This window comes from Peromyscus californicus, unplaced genomic scaffold (genome assembly GCF_007827085.1).
Source record: "Peromyscus californicus insignis strain IS unplaced genomic scaffold, ASM782708v3 Scaffold_6__1_contigs__length_162567912, whole genome shotgun sequence".
Classification (NCBI taxonomy): Eukaryota; Metazoa; Chordata; class Mammalia; order Rodentia; family Cricetidae; genus Peromyscus; species Peromyscus californicus.
Genome location: NW_026294584.1, coordinates 51,480,560 through 51,505,312, shown reverse-complemented (window position 1 = coordinate 51,505,312; position 24,753 = coordinate 51,480,560). Strand labels below are relative to the sequence as shown.

Here is a 24,753-nt window from a genome sequence, read left to right as displayed (position 1 = left end):
CCTCACTAAATAATCATGGAATCATGTCTCAATTCTGAGTAGTAGAAATAGGTGGCCAATCTGAATAAATACTCTGACCTTTCACAGACATTTTTCATATAGGTGGCACAAAATACACCTAAGACCAGCTGAATGGTCAACCTGCATAGTGGTCACCTGCTCTACAAGCTAGAAATATCAAAGGCTGTACCTATTGTTAGTAGTGTGGAGAACAAATACAGTTTTGCTCAGGAACAAATATTATAAAAAACATGCTGCAAAGCAGAACAGGAAGAATGGATGACTGAGACCAAAACCTCTAATTCACAAATCGATTAAAAAATATTTAAAAGTAGTATTTGTGTATGTGTATGTGTGTGTGTGTGTGTGTGTGTGTGTGTGTGTGTGTGTGTATGTACACTTATTAGGTACCATGGAGCACCTGAGGAGGTCAGAGGACAAACTGTAGACTTGACTCTCTCCTTCAACCATATGGGTCCAAGGGACCAAACTCAGGCCATCCGATTTGGTGGTAAGCACTTTATCCACTGAGCCATCTCATTGGTTTTCACAGGCCAACTGTGTATATGTATGTGGAAAAAGTCCCAGATAACCCAGGTTGGCCGATAAACTGTATAACTTCATGTTATTCCTGAGAATAATCTTGAATTTCCTAGTCTTCCTGCCTCCACCTCTACAAGTGCTGAGAAAATAGGTACAAAGTACCACACCAGTTTTATGCAGTACTGGAGAATCTGATGCAGATCTCCGTAAATTAAAGGTAAGAACTGTACCAGTTGAACTATATATATCCTCAGCCCCTCAACTACTTAAACTTGTAGTTCTCTTGCCTCAGTCTCTTGGTGCTGGGATTAGAGGCATGTACCACCACTCTCGGCAAAGTTTTTATTAATTAATTAGTTTATTAATTTATTTGAGATAGAGTGTCAAGTAGCCCAGGCTGGCCTTGAACTCACAATGTAGCTGAGGATGACCTTCAACTGTTCATTCTTCACCTCCAAAATGCTGGGATTACAGAGGTGTACCACACCACACTCAGTTTATGCAAATCCAGGGCTTCCAACATGCTACACAAGCACTCTACCAACTATCTACTGCCTCAGCGGCCTGCAAGGTTTTTGGTTTGTTCCTTTTTATTTGAGTTAGGAATTGGACTTAGGGCCTCACAAATGCTTGGCAAGTATATCACTGAGATTATTCCCAGTCCAAGTTTAAAAAGGAAAGATAAATCACTTACTCCAGAAGAATATTATTCATATCTTGTGTGAAGAATTTTTTTCTTCCTTCTTCATCAAAAAGTTTGGCAGCCTAGAGAAACATAAAAAAAAATAAAAAGGACAATATAATTCAAATAAACCATTACTGACATAAATTATCTAACAACAATATTACTACTAATAATAAACTTCACTATCAGTAAAATACCACAAATTTTGAGCCAGAGTGAGGCAAAGTCATTTGAGATCCAAATCAAACACGCTATCACACATGTCTGCTGCAGTGGCTGTAATCACTAACACACACTTAGTGGCTCACAAAGCAGAGGCCTAGTCTCTCACTTGGGACATTCAAAATTAGTGCCACTGGGCTAAAATCAAAGTGACAGCAAGGCTAGGCTCTCTATCAAAGAGCATTAAAAAAAAAAAAAATCAGAGCTAGACCCTCTAAAGAGGTTAAATGTAAAGCATAGAGTGAATTAGTGTGGCACATGGAACTGGCAGTACCACTTAAAATAAAGCAACTTCCCAAGGGCCATCTAACTAATAACTACAGGGAAATACTATACTTAGCAATGTGAAAGTATTAGCACTGCCTATTTTTAGACTTAATCATCATCAAAGGTCATGAAAGGTATTAAAGTGAAAACTGAGTGTCAATCTTGTGACAGAAACAATGCGTGCCAAAATGCCTAAAGTACAGAACGGACATTGCCTTTAAGTGAAACACATGTAAAGAACCCCCGCCCCTGTCTGTCTGTCTGTCTGTCTGTCTGTCTGTCTCTCTCTCTCTCTCTCTCTCTCACACACACACACACACACACACACACACACACACACACACACACACACACACTTTTTCTAAAGACATAGGCTCCCTATGAAGCCCAGGTTAGCCACGAGCTTGGCAGCCCTATTGAATCAGATACCAGAGTATCACCCACATATCACCCAGGTATCACCCAGCACCTGAGGACTTCTGCAGAATCCTGTGATTATGTCCACTTTAAACTTGATAATCTTAAACTGGGCAGTGGTGGCGCAGGCCTATAATCCCAGCCCTTGGGAGGCAGAGCCAGGTGGATCTCTGTGAGTTCGAGACCAGCCTGGTCTACAGAGCTAGTTCCAGGACAGGTTTCAAAGCTACACAGAGAAACCCTGCCTCAAAACAACAACAACAAAAAACAACTTTATAATCTTAAATGTTAAATGTGATTAAAAATCAGACTTAGTATTCAATGTCACAAATATGTATCTATCTAAACAAAATACCAGGCAATAGTCATTTCTGCTCCTGTCTTTGATGTGCTAGGACTTCCATTAAATTTCATTATTTGAACTTCTGGATTTATCTACTGATATGGCAACCCACATTACTTTTCCTGTACCAAGAGACACCAGGACTCTGTGCATGTTAGGTAAGTTCCCGAACACTGAGCTAAGCTCCCAGTCCTCAAAACACAATTTTTAAAAACAAGACTATTTTTTGTTTCCTATAGAATAAATTCCTTGATGGTGGGTCTATGAACTTTTAAACTTTGTATTCTATTCTATTCTATTCTGTATACTTATTATCATATAGAATCTGCATAAATAGCCAGAGGCTGGTAGTATTTCCCCCTAGTCTTACAAATAAGGAGCTGAAAACTTAGAAGGGTTACGGAAGATGGCCACAAATCAGTTGCTAGTACGTGATGCACCCAAGATTTAGATTAAGGCCTTTGTAAAGTGCAAAACTGCCACACGGCCGGGCAGTGGTGGCGCACGCCTTTAATCCCAGCACTCGGGAGGCAGAGCCAGGCGGATCTCTATGAGTTCAAGGCCAGGCTAGTCTACAGAGCGAGCTCCAGGACAGGCACCAAAACTACACAGAGAAACTCGAAAAACCTGCCACACAGCACAGACACTGTCTGACTGCAGTAGTCTGGCTTCTATATAATTAAAAGCAATACAAAAATTATCAAGGAATAAGCACAAACTATAAGCTTGAGAATAACATTGCCACACTGTATTTCCTCTTAACCTGGTGACCAGAAGAAAAGGGTTTTTAACTTGGAAACTCTGCCATAATCATTTATTTATAGACTGGGAAGTCAAAGGCACAGTTCACATCAGGAATCGGGAGATGCACACTTAATGGACAGAATTGATAGAAGAACTTAAGCACACCAGGGCCACCTGTACCAAGCTACCAAAGTATGTGACAGATCTCTCTGCCTCCTGATTTCACACAGGGATGTAAGTTCCAGATACTGCTCCAAGTGCCATGCAGCCTGCCATGATGGCCATGGACTCTAACTCTCTGGAACTGTGAGCCCCAAGTTAAATATTTTCTTTTAAAAGTTGCCTTGGTCATGGTATTTTGTCACACCAATAGAAAAGTAACATAAGGTGGGACAGGGTGGAACATGGCTTTAATCCCAGCATTCACCCCAACCACACATATACATGCATAATTAAATAATAAAATAAAAATATTTAAAAAAACATTTTCTCTTTTCTTGCTTGTTTTTATTGTTGTTTTTTGTTTGTTTTTGGGTCTTTTTGTTCTTTTAAGACAGGGTCTCACTATGCAGCTCTGACTATCCTGTCGCTATGTAGACCTGCTGGCCTTGAACTCACAGAGATCCACTTGTCTCTGTCTCCCGAGCACTAGGATTAAAATTGTATGCCATCAAGCCCCACCTTACAGAAGATATTTTCAACAAAATCACAGGAAAAAAAAATTCACAAATCTAAGAAAAAAGATGCCTACCAAAGTGCAAAAGGCATAAAGAACACCAAATAAAGAGAACCAAAAAGACAACATGTAGTAGTCAAAACACTAAATGTTCAAAACAAAGAAAGACTATTGAAAGCTACAAGAGAGAAACAAAGTCATGAGAACAGCATCTGATTTTTTAATAGAGACTATAAAGCCAGAAGGGCTTGGACAGATGTTTTACAAGTCTGAATGACTACTGATTCCAGCACATTTATCTGTGATAATCAAAGGAGAAAGGAGAACCTACCAAAATAAAAGGCAAGTTAAAGGAAATTATGATCACCAAGTCAGCCTCACAAAGGATAAGGTCAAGTAATACTTTGGATGGAAGAGTTAGGCATATTCAAGAAGTAACGAGAAAACCTAAGAAAAACAATAAAATCAACAAAGCAACAGCAATCAATATACATCTTTCAAGAATAACTCTAAGCATCAATGGTCTTAACATTCCAACTAAAAGACACAGGCTAGCAAACTGCTGCCTCACCACCAGAGATAGAAACCACTTCAAAGTGAAAGGATGGGCAAAAACACACCAAGAAGATAGTCTTCAAACTAAAATAAAGAAGGACACTTCATATGGACCAAGGGGACAAGCCATCAAGACATTACAATCTTAAATATATATGCACTAAATTTGGATGCACTCATCTTTACAAAGCAAATACTTCTATATGTAAAGTAACACACACACACACACACACACACACACACACACACACACACACACACACACACAAAATCAGTAGGTAGCTTCAATACTTTCACCACCCCTCTCACCAATGGATAGATCATGTAAAAAAAATGAATAAAAAATTAACTAAATGATATCATAGATCAAATGGATCTAACATATGTACAGAACATTCCAACCCAACCACTAGAGTGTATACATTCTCAGTACATGGAACCTACACTAAAATATTGGGATACAAAATACATCTAATAAATAAAGAAAACTGAAATAATTTCTTGCATTTTATCTGACCACAGAGGAATAAAACTTGATTATCAACAGAAAATAGACCACACATGGTGGCAAAAGCCTTTAATCCCACTGGCTGGAGAGATGGCTCAGCAGTTAAGAGCACTGGCTGATCTTCCAGAGGTCCTGAGTTTAATTCCCAGCAACCACATGGTGGCTCACAACCATCTCTAGTGAGATCTGATGCCCTGTGTTCATGCAGATAGAGCACTCACACACATAAAAATAAATAAATTTAAAACAGCCTTTAATCATAGAAACTAGAGATACAAGGGACAAAACTCAACATAATAAAGGCAAAGACAACAAATCCACAGCCAACATATGTTAAACAGAGACAAACTTGAAGTGGTTCCACTAAAATTAGGAACAAGACAAGGATGCTATTTTCTCCACAAGACAAGAAAAGGAGATAAAAGGGATACAGAGAGAAGGGACGAAGTCAAGTATCCTTATTTGCAGATGATATGATTCTATACATAAAGATCTTAGAGGCTTCACCACAAAACTCCTACATGAAGCAAAGCAGCAGGATACAAAATCAACACACAAAAATAAGGAGCCTTCCTATATACCAAAGACAAACAAGCCAAGAAAGAAATCAGGGAAACAAAACCATTCACAACAACTTCAAAAAACAAAAATCCCAGACTAAATCTAACCAAGGATGTAAAACACTTGAACATGAGTCACAGGAGGGAACTTTATAAATAGAACTCTGGTAGTACAGGAATTAAGACAATCAACTGACAAATGGAACCTCATGAAACAGCCAAGGGCACCATCATTCAAATAAAAAAGGCAGTCTGCAGAATGGGAAAAGACCTTTACCAGTGATACATCTGACAGAGAATTGGTATCTAGGATATAGCTGGAAATAATCATTCTAAGGTAATCCAGACCCAGAAAGATACATGGTCTCTCTGTATTTGTGTATACTAGCTCTGAATTTTCAGATATGTGTTCAATTTGGAGTAACCACAGAAGTCAGGAAACTAGTAACTACAGTTCCAGGGGATCCAATGCTTTCTTCTGGCCACCACGGGCACCTGTACACATGTGTATACCTTCTCCATAATTAAAAATGAGGCTGGAGGGATGGCTCAGAGGTTAAGAACACTGGCTGCTCTTCCAGAGGACCTGAGTTCAATTCCCAACAACCACATGGTGGCTCACAACCATCTGTAATGAGATCTGGTGCCCTCTTCTAGCGTGCAGGCATACATGCAAGCAGAATACTGTATACATAATAAATAAATAAATATTTAAAAAAAAATGAAATAGGGGCCTGGAGAGATGGCTCTGTGGTTAAGAGCACTAACTGCTCCTCCAGATGACCCAAGGTTCAAACCCCAGCACCCACAGGGCAGCTTATGCCTGTCTGTAACTGCAAGATCAGACACCATCACACGGACAAACAGGCAGGCAAAACACCCATGCACATGAAATAAAAAATAAAAATAAACTGTTAAAATAAATAAATAAAAAATAAAAATGAAATAAAATCTTTAAAAAATATAGTCAACACAGGCAATGAGTTCTTTTAGCATACTTCCTCTACCTTCTGCACTGAGGAAGGAAACTCAAGAAAGTGAAAACAGAGCAGCTATTAGTAAGCCACAACCTTAGAAGAAACGTGAAGTAACAAAAACAGGAGTCAGCAAAACAGAATCAATCAATAAAACCAAAGGGCCAGCTGACAAAATGAACTCTTACTTACATTGTGGAAGTGTACCTAAACTTGCTTGGTCCAAACTATTTTGACATGTAGTTGTTAATTTTGTTAATTATTTTTGCAGTTCCAAAAGATCAAGTCATGGGCTTCTTATAACCTACCCAAGAGTTCTATCCACTAACTGGGCAGTGGTGGTGCAGGCCTTTTAATCCCAGCATTCGGGAGATAGGCAGGTGGATCTCTGAGTTTAAGGCCAGCCTGGTCTATAGAGCAAGTTCCAGGGATAACCAGGGCTACAAAGAAAAATCCTATCTAGGGTAAATTTAAAAGAGTTCTACCACTGAGCCACATTGCGAGTCCCTAGTTATTTTAATTTGTTTTTGTTTTATTTTTTGTTTTTTGTTTTTTTTTCAAGACAGGGTTTCCTTGTGTAGTTTTCTCTGTGTAGCTTTTGCGCCTTTCCTGGAACTTGCTTTGTAGACCCGGCTGGCCTCGAACTCACAGAGATCCGCCTGGCTCTGCCTCCCGAGTGCTGGGATTAAAGGTGTGCGCCACCACCGCCCAGCGAGTCCCTAGTTATTTTATGATCTACTTTTCTAGCTAATCAGCAACTATAGTAAGCCTTAGTTCTATGCCCCCTATGACAGCTGTCACATTAGGTTCCTCCTCATACTCGGACTCATTTGTTAGTTTGATTAGCTACAAACCCAGTCTCACACATCCCCCTTTTATCTGAGATACAGAATATCTTGTGTTCAATTTTAGCAGACCTGGCTTAAAATTATTTTTGATTACTTTGGCATGTCTGTTTGAACCCATGCTATATTTCAGTTATTTTGAATTTTCTTCCTGATTATAAAAGTAATATTAAACCAGGTATAATAGTGGATGCTTGTAGTTCCAGCACTGGAGGCTGGGATTGGAGAATCAGCCTAGCCCATCTACTATAAGTAATATAAAATGTACTTCAGGGGGCTGGAGAGATGGCTCATAGGTTAAGAGCACTGGCTGTTTTTCCAGAGGTCCTGAGTTCAATTCCCAGCAACCACATGGTGGCTCACAACCATCTACAATGAGATATGGTGCCCTCTTCTGCCCTGCAGGCTGAACACTCACTGTATACATGATAAATAAAATCTTTAAAAAAATAAATAAATAAAATGTACTTCAGGCATAAGAAAAAACACATTATTTTATATTCCTTACCCTTAGCAGAAGTAGCCACTGTTAAACTGGTGTTTTTCTGGATTTTAATTCACGAATTTGAAGACATTTTTACTAAAAAATCATTCTGCATAATGTAATGTATGAATTCCTCTTTAGTCTGCTTTTTTCTTCTAAGATTTCTCCATTTAAACCATCCCTATGCTTATGCTTATTCCCTCTCATTTTTTGGTTTTGCTTTCTTTTGAGACAGGGTTTCTCTGTGTAGCTCAGACTGTCCTGAAACTCACTCTGTAGACCAGGCTGGCCTCAAACTCACAGAGATCCGCCTGCCTCTGCCTCCCGAGTGCTGGGGTCGTGTTTATTCTCTTAACTCTTTAAATGTCCTCTGACCTCCACCTGTGCACTATGAACATATGGGTGCATGCACACACACACAAATAACCAAATATGAAGAAAACTTTATAAGGTACACTGAAACAAAACAGAACCAGCTACAGAGCTTAGAATGTGGTTCGGTGGTAGAGTGATTGTCTAACGTGTTTACAGCATTAGGTTCTATCCCCAGCACGAGAAGAATAAAAAAAACAAGTGTATAGTATATCCATGTTATAACTAGAGCTATTTAAATTTCAATAAAAACACATGTATGTATATACAGCCAATGTCTACAAGAGGCTATGGAAATAAGTTGTTGGGACTGTGGATTGTTTTGTCTTAAAACTTTAAACTACATGTTTGTGCAGTGAATAAAAACCAAGAGCATCATTACACTTACTACACGAAGGTCCTCAATACGTTTCTCAAGGAGCACAGGTAGACCATCTGGAAGTGTAGGTACCACCTTGGGCATAACTTGAGAGCTGAAGGTGGGCTGGGTGATGTTTCCATTTTCTCCCCCTGACTCAGAGAGGGGGCTACCATCAGAAGCAGCATCCAGTAATCTGTCAAAGTCAAAGTCATCTAGCATTTCTAGGGCATTTTCAGCTTCCTGAAACAATTCATGTTCATTTGTGCTAACAAAAATAGGGAGGTCTGGATCAGCACTGTTCAGACTTAAGTCTGGGATGTCATCCCCCAGGGCTGTGGCAGCACAGGAGGGCTTAGTCAGAGAGGAAGTTGATAGGGTCACAGGGACTTTAGGGCTAGATTCCTTCTTTAATGCATCCTTTTCTTTTTGAAATTTTCGTATCATGGCAGCCAGAGAAAGGGAATCTTTATAGCGCTTCTTCTTTTTTTCAGACTTGTGTGAATTGAGAGCCACAACTCTGTGAAGGAAAAAAGACTGGTTAGGCTGTGTTATTTTAAAAGTTAATCCCCAGCCGGGCGGTGGTGGCGCACGCCTTTAATCCCAGCACTTGGGAGGCAGAGCCAGGCGGATCTCTGTGAGTTCGAGGCCAGCCTGGGCTACCAAGTGAGTCCCAGGAAAGGCGCAAAGCTACACAGAGAAACCCTGTCTCGAAAAACCAAAAAAAAAAAAAAAAAAAAAAAAAGTTAATCCCCTATGTAAGTGAGTAAAATAATTAAAATATAAAATAATTAAAATAATCATGTGGGAGATGGAAGAATAAAATAGTCTTTTTAGTTTTGTATTAAATTATACTTTCATGATAGCACCTTCTTCAACATCTTCTGGATGATATGGCAGGGTTTCACATAGCCCATGCTGGCCTCAAACTCCTTACATAGCTTAGGATGTCCTTGAATTCCTGCTTCAACCTCCAAGTCCTAGAAATACAGATTTGTGCCACCACTTCTGGCTTAAGCTGGTTCTTTAAGATTAGGGGCTGGAGCTATGGCTTAGTGGTCAAGAGCACTGGTTGCTCTTGCAGAGGACCCAGGTTTGATTCCCAGCACCCACATGGTGACTCACAACTGTCTGTAACTCCAGTTCTACAGGATATAATGCTTCTTCTAATCTTCAAGGGCACCAGAAACACATGTGGTTCATATATATATACACACACCACATACAGGCAAGACATTCATACACATAAAATAAACAAACCTAGTTAAAAAAATAAAAAATAAAAAGTTGTAATAAACAAGATAGTCAATGAAAAATCTGTAAGTGCAATCTGAAATACTATACATCTCTAAGATGACAAAGCCTCCTGCTTATTAATAGTACCATAATATTATTAAAATGCAGTAGGTCATTATCAAATTAGACAACTAAATACATTAGTGGTGAATATATATTTCTAAAAGGAAACCATAGTATTGTGGTACTAATTTCCTATCAGGCTTAATTTAGCATACCCCAGTTGTTTGGGAACTTTTTTCCTTGGCTTCTTCTCTTTTTCCCCTTCCTCTTTCCGCTTCCGCTTCTTTACCTCAATATCATCTTCTTTTATTTTGGGAACCTGAAAAATGATAAGAGAATATATCATTTATCCAAGTGTCAATATTTTCCTCTTTGATGTTAGCAATACAGCATCTAAGGCAGGCAGGGAGGGGTCTTTTAAAGTGTCTGCTAGAATTACTTGCTGAAAGTGTAGGTTCTTGGGGCCGAAGAGCACTCTTGCCTATGTTCTGTTGCTACTGTTGTGTATGTGTTTAGGTGGGGGAGTCCAGATGCATGTGAACCAGAGGGAGTCACTGGGTGCCTTCTTCATTGTTCTCCACCGTACTTCACACAGGCTTCTCACTGAACATGGAGCTCACCAATTAAGCTAGACTGGCTTGTGGGCAAGCCCAGATATCCTTCTGTCCGTGCCTCGCCAGTGTTTGGATTACAGGTGTGTGCTACCACGATAGGCTTTTAGATAGGCACTGGGAATCCAGTTTCAGTTCCTCATGCAATGGTGCAAACTCTACCAATTGAGCCATCTCACCAGCCTCTCAACCGTGACTTGGATACAGTTCCCTGGGCCTCAGAGTTTACATTTTAAGTAGGGATTTTAGTGATTCTGGTACACAGAGTCTTTGACCCCACAAGGAAACACCTGTGGACAGTATTCATTTCTCAGCTACAGTACAACAAAAGAAGTCACCAGAAATTAGATATGAGGGAGCTCATGGCTATGAATGGCTCTGGTACAGAAAATCCTACTTTCTTGTTTGTTTGTCTGTTCTGCTGTTTTAATTTTTGGAGACAACATCTCACACTAGCCCTGGCTGGCTATGTAGACTAGGCTGACCTTGAACTCACTTAAGATCCACTCGCCTCTGCCTCCCAAATGCTGGGATTAAAGACTATATGTTTGGGTTTTGTTTTGTTTTTTTTTTCTTTTAAACAGTGTGGCAATCAAACCCAGGGCCTTTTGCATAGGAAGTAAGCACTCTACAATTAAGCTAAATCCCCAGCCCACACCAACATAATTTTAAACATATAATTAAGTAAAATTTCATCAAACAAGAGTATTTTACTTTTCCTTATGTTCATAGTTGTGGCACAAATAATATTCAAAAAGTCTAACCTGAGGCCAAGTGTGGTGGCACTGGTCTTTAACCCCAGCACTCAGAAGGCAGGTGGATCTCTGTGAGTTTGAAGTCAGCCTGATCTACACAGTAAGTTACAGCCAGGGCTATAGTGTGAGACAATGTCTCAAAAAAAAAAAAAAGAACTTCTGGGGGCCAGCAAGATGGCTCAGCAGGTAAAAATACTTGCCATGCAAGCCTAATGGTTTAAGTTCAATCCCCAGAGCTCATGGTAGAATGAGAAATCCAATTCTCAAAAGTATGGCATACACATGCCCACACTCATATATACACATATAATAATAAAAAAGGAATAATCAAAAAAATATCCTGATCTGGTGGTGTAGCTTAGAAGTAGAATGCTGATTTAGCATACAAGAACTCCTGGGCTCAATTTTCAGCACAGCAAAAATGTAAAAAAAATAAAACAGAAGGCATACAATATTAATTTTATGTTCTCCATACTGCTGAGATGTCAAACTCACCTTGGGCTTGTGCTTTTGGTTATCTGTAATATCGTCTTCTTCAGTATCTGAAGCTTGGCGAAACTGAAGAGTGCCAGTGTTGATGTAGAAGCCTCCATATTTTGTTGTTAGAGAAGCAGGGACTAATTCGTCATACTAGAGTAAAAGAAGTTTCAAATATATTCTCATGTCTATAATTCTATAAACATGTCAAAGAACAACATTTACTGACAATTTCCTTAAATACTAACTGCAAATGCAGTAATCCCACTACTGGGCACACTCCCAAAGGGCACGAAATCAGTATGTCAAAGAAATGTTATGCTTCTGTGCTTACAGCAGCATCATTTGTAAAAGCCAAGACACTGAACAACCTAAGCGTCCATCAGCAAATGAATGGAATATTAATATGCAGTGTATTTATTTATACAATAAAACATTATTTGGCATTAATAAAGCATTAAAAAAGAAAGCCAGAGCTGCTGGGTGTGGTAGCTTATGTCTTTAGTCCCACCACTAGGGAGGTGGAGGTAGGTGGATCTCTGTGAGTTCAAGGTCAGCCAGGTCTATAGAATGAGTTCCAGGACAACTAGAGCTAGATAGTGAGATCCTGTCTTCAAAACAAACAAACAAACAAACAAACAAACAAAGGTCAGAAAATTCTGCCATTTTCAATGTGTGGAAGACATTATATTAAGTGAAATAAGCCAGAACAGAGAGATCAATATCACACACTATCCTTTGTATATGGACTCTAAATATGCTGAATTTACACAAGTTCAGGCTACAATGTTAGACAGCAGAGGTTTGGGATGAGGGCAGAAAGAGATGAGGGAGACACTGGTTAATGAACTTTGTATTTCAAAATGGCTAGGAGAAAAGGTTTTTAATGTTCTCATCCAAAAAAAAAAAAGTGTTTAAAGTGATTATCCAGGCCAATTATCCTTATCATATGATCATTAAAAATGTATACATTGGGCTGGAGAGATGGCTCACAGGTTAAGATCACTGGCTGTTCTTCCAAAGGGACTGAGTTCAATTCCCAGCAACCACATGGTGGCTCACAACCATCTGTAATGAGATGACTCCCTCTCTGGCCTGCAGGGGGGATACATGCAAACAGAACACTGTATATACATAATAAATAAATAAATCTTTAAAAAATTATTCATTAAAAAATATTAATATCAAAACCCAGCATACACACACACACACACACTGAAAATGACATCATTTTGTTTTCTTTACTGTTCAGGGCTGGAGAGATGTCTCAGCAGTTAAGAGCACTAATTTGCCAGATCTGATTCCCAGCACCTACATGGTGGCTCACAACTATTACTTCAGTCCCAAGAGATCTTATATCTTTTTCTGACCTCTGCAGACATCAAGCATGTATGTTGTGCATATAGAGACACACAGGCAAAACAATCATACACATAATAATCAAATAAATAACCTCTAGTCACATGGTCTAAATTGATACATAAGTCATATATTAAATCTGAAAAGTACTTTATTCAAATATTCTAAATACTACAAATGATATTAAAAACACTATTGATGAAAAATCTACTATATGATTTCCACTATAAGGCACAAGTCAAAACTGAGCCGGGCAATGGTGGTGCCTTTAAGATCAAAAGGATCTGAGTTCAAGGCTAGACTGATCTACAGAGCGAGTTCCAGGACAGCCAGGGCTACAAAGAGAAACCTTGTCTAAAACAAAGTCAAAACTGAAGACATTAGATAGAGGTTGTCATAGATCAGGAGGGTAGGAGGGATGAACAAGCAGAGCCTAGAGAATTTTTAGAATGAAACTACTCTTTAGGGTACTATAATGTGAGACATATGTCAGTAAATATTTGTCTAAATCTACAGAATCTGTCATACCAGCAGATACAGACTATGAATTTAGGTGAGAAACAGTATATTGATGTAGGTTCATCAACTGTAACAGGTGCACCACATTGGTACAGTATGTTGATAGTAAAGGAGGGTGTATGTGTGTGTGTGTGTGTGTGTGTGTGTGTGTGTGTGTGTGTGTATGTGTGCGCGCGTGCATGCGTGTGTGTATTCATGGTGGATATGGAAGGGTGTATGTGTATGTGAGTGTGTGTATTTAGGGTGGATATGGAGGGTTTGTGTGAAAGTGTGTGTGAGTGTGTGTGTGTGTAGTCAGGGTGGATATGGAAGCTCTTTGTATTGTCTGTTCAGTTTTGCTGTGCATCTAAAACTGTCCCAGCTGGGCATGGTGATGCAGGGAGATTTCTGTGAGTTTGAAAGTTTGAGGCCAGCCTACTTTACATGGCATATTTCAAGGCATCCAAACTTATACACTAAGACCCTACCTCAAAAAAATTCAAAAAATAAAAAATAAAAACCTGTTCTAAAGCACAGTTTTATTAACTTATTAAGTTTATTAACTTAAAAAAAAAAACATTTGTTCAAAAGCATGAGTACATGCAATTTCCATTACTGAATTTCCTTTTCAGTAAGCCAGAATTTTAAATCTACATATTAGCATTATTACTAATGTTTGATACTTGTTAATGCTCTTTATCATATTTAAATTCACTTTATTTGAATCTCAACGTAATTCTGGGAGACAGTAATTGCACAGAAAACTGGGTAACACTAACATATGTTTTCTTGATCAAATGTCAAATTAGGATCTTATATAAAACTAGAATCTAGACTTCCACACTGAGTTCCAAATAACAGTCAATACTCTAGATAGAAACATCCCAATCTTAACTTGTCAACGGCTAACAGTTTTAGTAATGACAGGATCTCTACTCTAAAGGACACTGCTAATATGCCTTGCTAAGATACAACAGGAATTTAGGAACATGATGTCCAGAGTGCATAATGCTGACATTCATTCCAATCACTCTTACCAGTTTAAACTCTATCTGTCACCATCTATGTATGCAACCAGGCAAAAGCTAGACTAATTTGTCAATCATAAAATATTTAACTAGTGTCATTTTCTGAATACCCCAAGTAATCACTGCACACTGCAGAAGATGATATCATAATCCTACCCATTAGCATTAGAGTAATCTAATACCCAGATAAGAATGGAAGAACACAGACTTTACCTACTGTAAAACATGATAAGCCTTAATTCATGTGCTACAAGACAGAGTACTAATAATTCTTACATGTTGTCCTAAATTCATCCTCCTTTCATAAGAGAAAATAGATGCTAGAGTGATCAAAACATACTAGTGATAATGGCTGGTGTTTACCATACTGACACTGTAGTAAGGTGTGCAACAACACCAACAGCAACTAACTAAATATGTTTATAGGTATCTGCCAAAAAGACTACCTGGCTCTCGTTTTATAAGTCATTCCAAAATACACCTTCCCAACAGAAGTTCAGTATATGCCCATTACTAAAAAATTCCTAGCAATTTGAGGCTAGCAATTTGCCTCAGCCACATATTTGAACTCTATATAGCCAGGTGGTGGTGGCGCGCACATCTTTAATCCTAGCACTTGGGAAATAGAGGCAGGTAGATCTCTGTGAGTTCAAGGCCAGCCTGGTCTGCAAAGTGTCCAGGACAACTAGAGCTGTTACACAGAGAAACTCTGTCTCAAAAATTAAAATTAAAATAAATGAAAATATCCTGAATATGTATTTATTCAAGTAGATGAATGCAAGACAAGACGCTCAACTACCTGCAAACATAACACTGAGAATTAAAATTACATTAATTAAAATCAGTTAAATATACATTAAAATCAGCATATCTGTGCACTAATATATAAATACCATTAAAATGTTGAATTTCAATAAAGAATATTTAAAATACATAAATTTTTTTACAAAGATATACATGCTGAATGTTTATTAGACACAGAATTTTTTAATGACTACAAAAGAAGTTTCATGTTTACTTTTTGGTGGAGGACATTTGGCAAATACCTCGTACTTCATACCATCTTGTGCTTTATTGCTGATTTATCACAAGCATAACTGATTTGTTTATGTATTGCATGTTGTCTGTATGTGTATGAGAGTGCACTCGCCTGTGCATGAGTGTATGGAAGCCAGAGGGCTGTGGGTCAGGCTTCATCTTCTTTTTCAAGACAAGGTCTCTCACTGAAACTGGAACTCTCGGACTTGTTCAGACTAACTGACTGTTGAGCCCCAGAATCTGCCTGCCCAGTGCTGGGCACTGTAGTGCCTAGCTTTTAGGAGGGTGCTGGAGATCCAAATTCAAATTCTCATGCTTGCATGGTAGACACTTTTTCAACTGAGCCATCTACCCAGGACCATAAATAATTCTTTAAAAAGCTAGAAAAGTAAAACCAAAGAAATCCTAGTAACAAAAAATTTCCTGTTTAAGCCTTATATCCAGAAATGCTAATTCAATAAATGACAAGGATATCAGGAGGCTGGAGAAATGGCTCAGTGGTTAAAAACACTTATTGTTCTAACAAAAGACCCAAATTTGATTCACAGCACCCTCATCAGGCAGCTCACAACTTCTGAACTGCAGCCTCAGGGAGCTGACACCTCACTTACCTCCTTGAGCACATACACAGACACATACATACATACACATGAATAATAAAAATGCACGGGGGGGGGGGGGGGGGGGGGGGGTGTGCCCTGGAGAGATGGCTCAGAGGTTAAGAGCACTGCCTGGTTTTCCAAAGGACCTGGGTTCAATTCCCAGCACCCACATGAAGCTCACAACTGTCTGTAATTCCAGTTCCAGGGGATTTGACACCCTTACACAGACATACATGCAGGCAGAAATCCAATGTACATAAAATAAGAATAAATAAATCATTTTAAAAAATTAAGACAAGTGTATCAATGTTTTCCATCCTTGATTAAGCTCACTAGAGTTGTTTTCAGCGTCTGGTCAGAACTTTATCCCTTTCCCAGTGTGGGCTTCTTCCTGTGTGTACTAGTGACTGCTCCTGTCGGTGCGCCTGGCTCTGCCCCCAAGGGCTGGGACTAAAGGTGTGGGCCGCCACCGCCCAGCTGTGTGCTCATGGCTATAAACAGGATCTCAGATATTAAAACAGGTCCCAGACTACCCTCAATTACTATGTATTCAAAAATGACCTTGAGCTTCTGATTTCCCCGTCTCTACTGTACCAATTCTGGGACTGCAGGTGTACAACACTATGCTTTTTTCCTTTTTTGAAACTTTACTTCCCACTGGGTGGCAGTGGTACATGCCTTTAATCCCAGCACTTAGGAAGTAGAGGCAGGTCTCTGTGAGTTACAGGACAACCAGGGCTACACAGAGAAGCCTAAGACTAGAAAAAGAAAAACAAACAAACAAATAAGTATTATTTCTTAGTTTAGGCAAGGAGTAATGATTTCTCCAGGAATTAATGCTAACTACACACCTGAAAATAAGCAACCATTAGTGTCAGAAGATTCTCGTAGGATCGGAAAGCTCACAAACTACATGTAACAGTCTACCACCTTATTGGCAAACAAGGACTTGCATGCTGTGGGATGTTCTGTATGGCAAATGTGTTGCTAATTAGTCAATAAATAAAACACTGATTGGCCATTGGCTAGGCAGGAAGTGTAGGCGGGACAAGGAGGAGAATAAAGCTGGGAAGTGGAAGGCTGAGTCGGAGAGACACTGCCAGCCGCCACGATGAGAAACAGCATGTGAAGATGCCGGTAAGCCACAAGCCATGTGGCAAGGTATAGATTAATGGAAATGGATTAATTTAAGCTGTAAGAACAGTTAGCAAGAAGCCTGCCACAGCCATACAGTTTGTAACCAGTATAAGTCTCTGTGTTTACTTGGTCGGGTCTGAGTGGCTGTGGGACTGGCGGGTGACAGAGATTTGTCCTGACTGTGGGCCAGGCAGGAAAACTCCAGCAACACTTGCAGCCAAGCTCAGCCTAACAGTTTGTCACTCCACCTGCCAGAAAGGAATTTTGCATTTTCTAACTGGTGGGAAAAGCATCAGATTAAGTATAATATGATGCATGAAAATTACATGAGTTTAAATCTCACAGTCTCCCAGTAAAGTTTTACTCTTAACAATGCCACACTAATTCACTTACATATTCTCTATGACTGCTCTCATTCTACAGTAGAACAGCTGGAACAGACACCATATGGCCCACGGTCTAAAATATTTACCACACGGCCCTTTATAGACAGTTTGCCAAAGCCTGGCCTATGACAGCAATATAGTAACAACTTACCATGAACAAGTCAACATTACAAAAATGTCAATCTTAGTATTAAAAAAAAAAAACAACTTAAAGCTATGAAAACAGCTTTTAAAAGCACAAATAAAAAAATTCATTGAAATATTTTGTTACTTTGCCTTGACTTCTATTGCCAAGAGTTTACTGCCATATTAAAGATATATACTCACAGCCTCTGAGTTATCAATAAATGGATCTGTCTCATCATAGCCAAAGCCTATATCAATTAAATCTTGTAGCCGATCCTTCCGGTGTTTACGGACTTTCCCACCCTGCAAAGAAGAAATACATTAGACTATTCAGTACCTGTACTGTTTCCATAAATTTAAAAAACACCTAGTAGAATAATTCACATAATTTTTGTAGAGAAGCCCTCTGTAGGCAACCGGGTCTCCCCACACCTTGCATGTAACTACACTTAGTGACTGCTACCTCAGAGCAGAACAAGCCAGACAAAGTAGCTGAAAGGTGGAAAATCTGTCAACACTTCCTCAGCCATAGTCAGCACTATCAATGGTAAATCAATTGATGGCATCTATTCTTGACATAGTAAAAATTACCATTCAACTCTGTAGTCTTCCTTTTAAAAGCCTGTAACCCTTATTCAGCCATGAGGCTACAAAATAAGTGCTCAGTGTTCTTCAGAGCCATCACGATTACGAAAGCCAAGGGAAATATTAAGAAACAGTCAATCTTGCTGGACATAGTGGCACACACCTTTAATCCACACGTTTGGGAAGCAGAGGCAGGTAGATCTCTGTGAGTTCAAGGCAGCCTGGTCTATATAGTGAGTTCTAGAATGGCTAGAGCTACCCTGTTTCCAAAAAAGAATAGAAAACCAGTTGATCTAGATCAGCTTAAGGAGAGAACTCATTCTCAAATTATCCTCTGACCTCTACATTTGCCACACGCGTAAGAAAGAGGCTTGTGTGCACATAGAAACTAAGTAAAAATTACTCTTTAAAAAATAAGTTTTATATCTTGTATGTATGAATGTTTTGCCTGCATATATGTATGTGCACACGTGCATGCCTGGTTTCCCTCAGAAGTCAGAAGAAAACATTGGATTTTCTGAAATTGGAGTTAATTACGGGTGCTAAGAATCTAACCTGTGCCATCTGTAAGATTAACAAGGGATCTTAATTAATCACTGAGCCATCTCTCTCCAGTCTTTGTTTTTTATTTTTTAAGACTTCTTTTTTACTTTTAGTTGTATGTGTGTTGTGTGCCTGTGTGTGGATATATGTATATACACACACATATGTATGTATGCATGCATGTGCAGTGCCCTCAGGAGCCAGAAGAGGGCATCAGATCTTCTAGAACTGGTATTACAGAGTTGTGAGCTACCTGATGTGGATGCTGGAATCCAAATTCAGGTGCTCTGCAAGAGCACTACATTCTCTTAGTCACTGAGCCAGCTGTCCAGCTCCCAAAAATTATTCTTAAAGTTATACCTAAATGTTATATAGCTACACACACAGACATGCAGGAATATGAAAAACAAGCATAGACAGGAACTGATAAAGTCAGATCAAGATCTGTTGTCTAGCCTATTCGCAAGTGTGCTGTGCCAAGGTCCACTCTCCAGTTCTGATGACTGCAGTTATGTGAGGTATAACCCCTGGGAGTATCTAGCTAGGTGTTGAGAACAAGAGTCTCTTCTACTGTATTTGAAACTTGTCAACCTATAATTATTTTTAAATGAAATGTTTCTAAACCAACTATGATTTGTAAGCATCTCTGCACCATCTCCCCATCCTGTTTCTCTTTCTAGTCAGTGATAGGGGAAAGGAAAGCAAGGAAAAGAAGAAGAGGGAAGAGGAGGAAGATGAAACTGTGCCAAGGATCGAGCTTATCAACATGTTCCTTCCAAGCCACAGCGGGCTTTGCAGAAAGGATGAAAGGAAGATGCGAATCTCTACTGTCACTTGGTTCCAGTTCTCACAGGGTGGACTTCAATGTAAATCAAGTGTTTAAAGATTGATACATTTAAGGCAATGTGTCTTTAAAAACTAAATGCAAAGACAATGGTGCTTGAGGGGGAAAGGGCTACCCTGGAATTATGAGCAATGTCTCTAAGGCAGTGCCTCCCTTCAGGCTAACTTCCAAAGGTAATTCTAACTAAATGCTGTTTGCCATATATATACTGACACTGAAACATCTAACTTGTCTCAATCCATGCCCAATCCCCAAAAAATCCTCAGTGGGGAATAGTTAATAAATCAAATGGGGTTAACAACACCTATTTCATTTACTACACTATAAACTTCAAGATTTTAGAAAAATGGAGAAGGATGGGACTCATCAGACACCGCTAGAAAGACCTCATCAACCAACTTTATAGAAAGCAACGTGAAAGTCTCAGTAAAACATTTAGTAATACAATTTACATTTTTCTTTTGCTTATTTCCCAAATTTCCTATGTATGAATCATTACTATCAAAATGGGAATGTGTTAAAACTTTTTAAATTTTCATTTTATTTAACTAGTAATTCTACTAAGAATTACATACTATATTTCCAATCACTAAAGAGTTGAGAGTATCTGTTAAGGCAGAGGGCATGCTTAGCATATGTGCAGTCCTGGTTCTCTTTCTAGCAGTCCTCCCAAAACATATGTCAGGAACTTAAGCTATAGAGAGCATGCCTGCAATTCCAGTCCTGGGGAAGCAGAGACAACAAAACTGAAAATTCAATGCCACTCTTCTACACAGTAAGTTTAAGAAAGCAATATGCTAAAATATCTGACATGACTAAGTTCTTTTAAAGCTTTTATTTATACTTACTTTACGCATCTGAGTGTCTTGTTGCATGTATATATGTGTACCATGGGCATGCATGGTGCCCACAAAGTCCAGAAAGTGGCACTGAATCCTCTGGAACTGGAGTTCTAGACAGGTATAAACTGCCATATTGGTGCTGGGAACTCAACCCAGGTCCCCTGCAAGAGCACAAGTGCTCTTCACCACTGAGCCATCTTTCTAGTCCCCAGAATTTAAGTTCTTTCTTTCTTCCTTCCCTTCTTCCTTCCCTTCTTCCTTCCCTCCTTCCTTCCTTCCTTTCTTTCTTTATTTGGTTTGTCGAGACAGGGTTTCTCTGTGTAGCTTTGCGCCTACTCCTGGAACTCACTTGGTAGCCCAGGCTGGCCTCGAACTCACAGAGATCCACCTGGCTCTTCCTCCCGAGTGCTGGGATTAAAGGCGTGCGCAACCACCGACCAGCCAGAATTTAAGTTCTTATCCCCAAAGAACTAGAAACAAGATAACCACTTCAAGCAATTTACCAAGCACCCACCCACAGGTGCCAGCCTTTATGGACTGAATGGTACTGTAGCCAGAAGGAAGATTAATGACTACACCAATTATAAACAGTAAAAAGGGAAATCACATGAAGGTTGTATGGAGTGCTTTCTAACAGATGACTAGACAAGTCCTTCCTAAGACATTTCTTGTGAGACAAGACAAATGCAGCTATACACTTGTGGAAGCCCTTGAGTAACTCCAGATAAAAGTTTAACAGAAATCACTTGGCTATCACATGGGGAACAAACCTAATTAAACTAGTTTCAAAGGAAAAAGTGAAGCAATCTCAACATCAGCAGTTACTGGAGGCATAAAGTGTGTATTTAACTCCCCTAATATGTAATTAGACCATGACGACAACAGCTACTGATCACTGAGTGCAGATCTGCACCAGATCTTACCCTAAGCACATCCATCTTTTATTTCACATTCCACAAAAAAGCAAAAAACAAAAACAAAACAAAAAACCCAAAGCTTAGAAAGGAGAGGTAACTTGTCAACGGTCACAAAGACTTGTTTCTATCTAGAAAAGTTGTAGGAGAAGTTACAGAGCTTGTGGGGTCACTTTATGGCTAGAGCCTTCAACTCAGTGTCAGAATTCAAATCAGTGTCCACTGCCACATGTCTCCAGGTTAGCTTCTCCCACCCAGTTCCCCATTGGTTTCATGCTTACTGTAGTGCGCTAATGAGATGGCTCAGAGGTTAGAGGAGCTTGCATACAAACTTAATCCTCGGATTCCACTCGTGGCAGGAGAAACATGACTCCCAAGAGCTATCCTCTGACCTTCACCTACTCAAGAGCACACATACTTCATTACCTGATAAAAGTAAGAGTGAAAATAGCAAGTGTTAAAAAGGATGTGGAGGAACTCAACACTTGTGGAGATAGCAAGGGATACAATAGGCAGGTGTGAATCCTACACTTATCATTCCAGCACCTGGGGAAGATCATGAGTTTGAGACTAGCCTTGACTATAGAGCAAGATAGTGCCTCAGAAACAACAACAACAGGCCAGGCATGATGGCACACGCCTTTAATCCCAGCACTCAGAACGAAGAAGCAGGAGGATCTCTGTGAGTTCAAGGCCAGCCTGGTCTACACAGGAGTTCCAGGACAGCCAGGACTACACAGAAAGACCCTGTCTCAAAAACGAAACAAAATAAAACCACCAACCAACCAAAGTAATACAGCCACTTTGTAAGAAGGGACACAGTGTTACATGTGTGGAACACCAGTACAGGGAGGGAAGAGGGAGACAGATCCCAGAGCTCACTAGCTAGCCAGTCTAGCCAATCAATTCCGTCAAAGATCCTGCTGCAGAAAGTAAGATCCTGCCCTCATGCACACCTGAGGGCACACACACGTGCACATAACAAACACAAACATGCACACCACACGAAAGAGAATGCACAGTAAAAATGTATGGTCTTTGTTCCTTTCACATTATTTCTGTGTGGGCCCATAACCCAGAGAACAACCTGCAAAAGTTGGTTTTCTTTTTCTACCATGTGGAAGGTCATCTGGCTTGGCAGCACGTGCTTTTACCTGCCAGCCATTTCATTGCCCACACATTTATTTAAGATAAGCTATCATGCCAAGTAGTAGCGCCATATGTCTTTAATCCCAGCACTCAGAGAGGCAGGGGCAGGCAGATCGAGGCTAGTCTGGTCTATAGAGCTAGTTCCAGGACAGCCAGGGCTACCCAGAGAATCCCTGTCTCGGAAAAAAACAAAACAATAGAAAGGTAAGTTATTACTACATAGCCCCACGCTACCTTTGAACTTACTACATAGCCCAAGAAGGACCTGAACAACTGTGACAATCCTCCTGCTTCAGCTTCCCAAGTGCTGAGGTTACAGACATGAGTCACCATGCCTAGACTGAAAATGTATGTTAATATAAAATGTATACTGTGATTTTTTTTAGAGCAGCTTTATGGGTAATAGTCAAAATCTGAAAACTGGGGCCAGTGAGATGGTTCTGCATGTGGAGATGCTCTGCAGCCAAGTCTGGTGACTTGAGTTCAATCCAGGAAACCAGCTCCTGCAGGTTATCCTCTGACCTCCACATGAGCAGAAAACAGAAAAATATGCTTTATAAAAATAAATAAAAACCCTCAAACTCTGAAAACATCACAATATCCCTCATGTGCTGAACGAATAAAACACTGGAATACTCACTGATACATAAGACACACAGATGACTCTCAAAGGCACCATGCTAAACCAAAGAAGCCACACACAGGAAAAGTTCATTTACAGGAAATGCTAGAAAAACAAAAACGTACAGAAACAAAACAGACCAGAGGGTGTCAAGGAGGTAGGACTGTCTGCGAAGATAGACAAAAAGACTTTGTGGGAAGACAGAACTGGCCTACACCGCGACTGTAGTGGCACTTAGAGACTATATGCATTTATTAAAATTCACCAAGCTGTACAACTAAAATTATTAAGTTGTAGTTAAATTATACCTCTAATTTTGATCTTCAAAGTGTCATTATTCTTTTTTTTTCTTTCTTCTCTACCTACCTTCCTTCTCAATCTCTCCCTTCTAATTTTTTAATTTTTGCTAGAGTTGGGGTCAAAATGAGAATTATTATTTCTTTCTACTTCAAGTCTTTCTCAAGAACCTTCGTTGGTCGGTTAGTCACACCTTCAGCTTCCTTCCCACTCTAACTGTCAGGTCTAGAAAGCTAGTCATTGTTTTTACCTAAATGTATTCAATCCCTTGGTTTGCCTCATGTCCCTCAAGTTTACCCTTACTACATTCTAATGACTATTTCAAAAATACAACTCCCTATAATTTTCTGTCCCAGAAACATCCTTATTACAAGACAAAACCAAAAGCCTTAATATTCGCAAATTCAAGGCTATCTGCATGCTCACTTTGACTGCCTACCCACCTTTCTTTTAAAATGTTCTGACATGAGCTTTTTAGACCACTGAAATTCCCGTCCTAACCACATGTGCTCATCTTTCCTGATGCTTTCCCTTTATACGGATTCTTACTCGTCAATGAATCCTGTTGCCTCTCACAGCTCAGCCCGAGTTTTAAATTGTTCTCTAGGATGCTAACTATAATCGCAACCACTCTTTTCTGCTCATCAAATACTTTCAGGGCAGGGGATTAAGTGACTACAATTTGCCTGGGGAAATCTAAAAAAATACAAACAGCAAATCTGTCTGTTGTGGTGAGCAAATGCAGAAAGCAAACAGCTTATTGGTAATTAGATTTAGGAGCATGTGTGTCTAGTCAAGGTTACCAGCTTGTTGCCACTAAAAATGACTGTTGTTAATTGTTAGTGCTCAATGGAGCAGGATGGTAGTGCTGTTAAATAGGTGTGAATCTTTTTAATTTTAAGTGTGAATCTTAAAGAGATTATCAAAAAGAATTAACTAAAGCTTTGACTATAATAATATTAATCTGTAATCTCATCAAAAATCCTACCAATAACAGCATCAATGACATAACTATAAATCATATCAACTATGGTATAGCCATTCAATGCTAACAGCCATTAAAAAAACTGTGGCAAAAGACTATAAAT

The 24,753-nt window shown here is 39.4% G+C and overlaps 1 protein-coding gene across 4 annotated transcripts in view; it reads right to left on the bottom strand.

Moving 5' to 3' along the window:
- Ubn2 (ubinuclein 2) overlaps positions 1-24,753 on the bottom strand; it is a 76,945-nt gene that overhangs the window by 39,319 nt on the left and 12,873 nt on the right. For 2 of the 4 annotated variants that reach the window (XM_052720884.1, XM_052720885.1), the window contains exons 3-7: positions 18,071-18,172; positions 11,714-11,848; positions 10,068-10,171; positions 8,584-9,073; positions 1,238-1,308 (exon numbers count right to left, since the gene is read on the bottom strand). In XM_052720884.1, the coding sequence (XP_052576844.1) occupies positions 1,238-1,308; positions 8,584-9,073; positions 10,068-10,171; positions 11,714-11,848; positions 18,071-18,172 (902 nt within the window). Of the gene's footprint in view, positions 1-1,237; positions 1,309-8,577; positions 9,074-10,067; positions 10,172-11,713; positions 11,849-18,070; positions 18,173-24,753 lie in introns of all 4 variants that reach the window. The other 2 variants (XM_052720887.1, XM_052720888.1) reach the window with 1 other exon arrangement.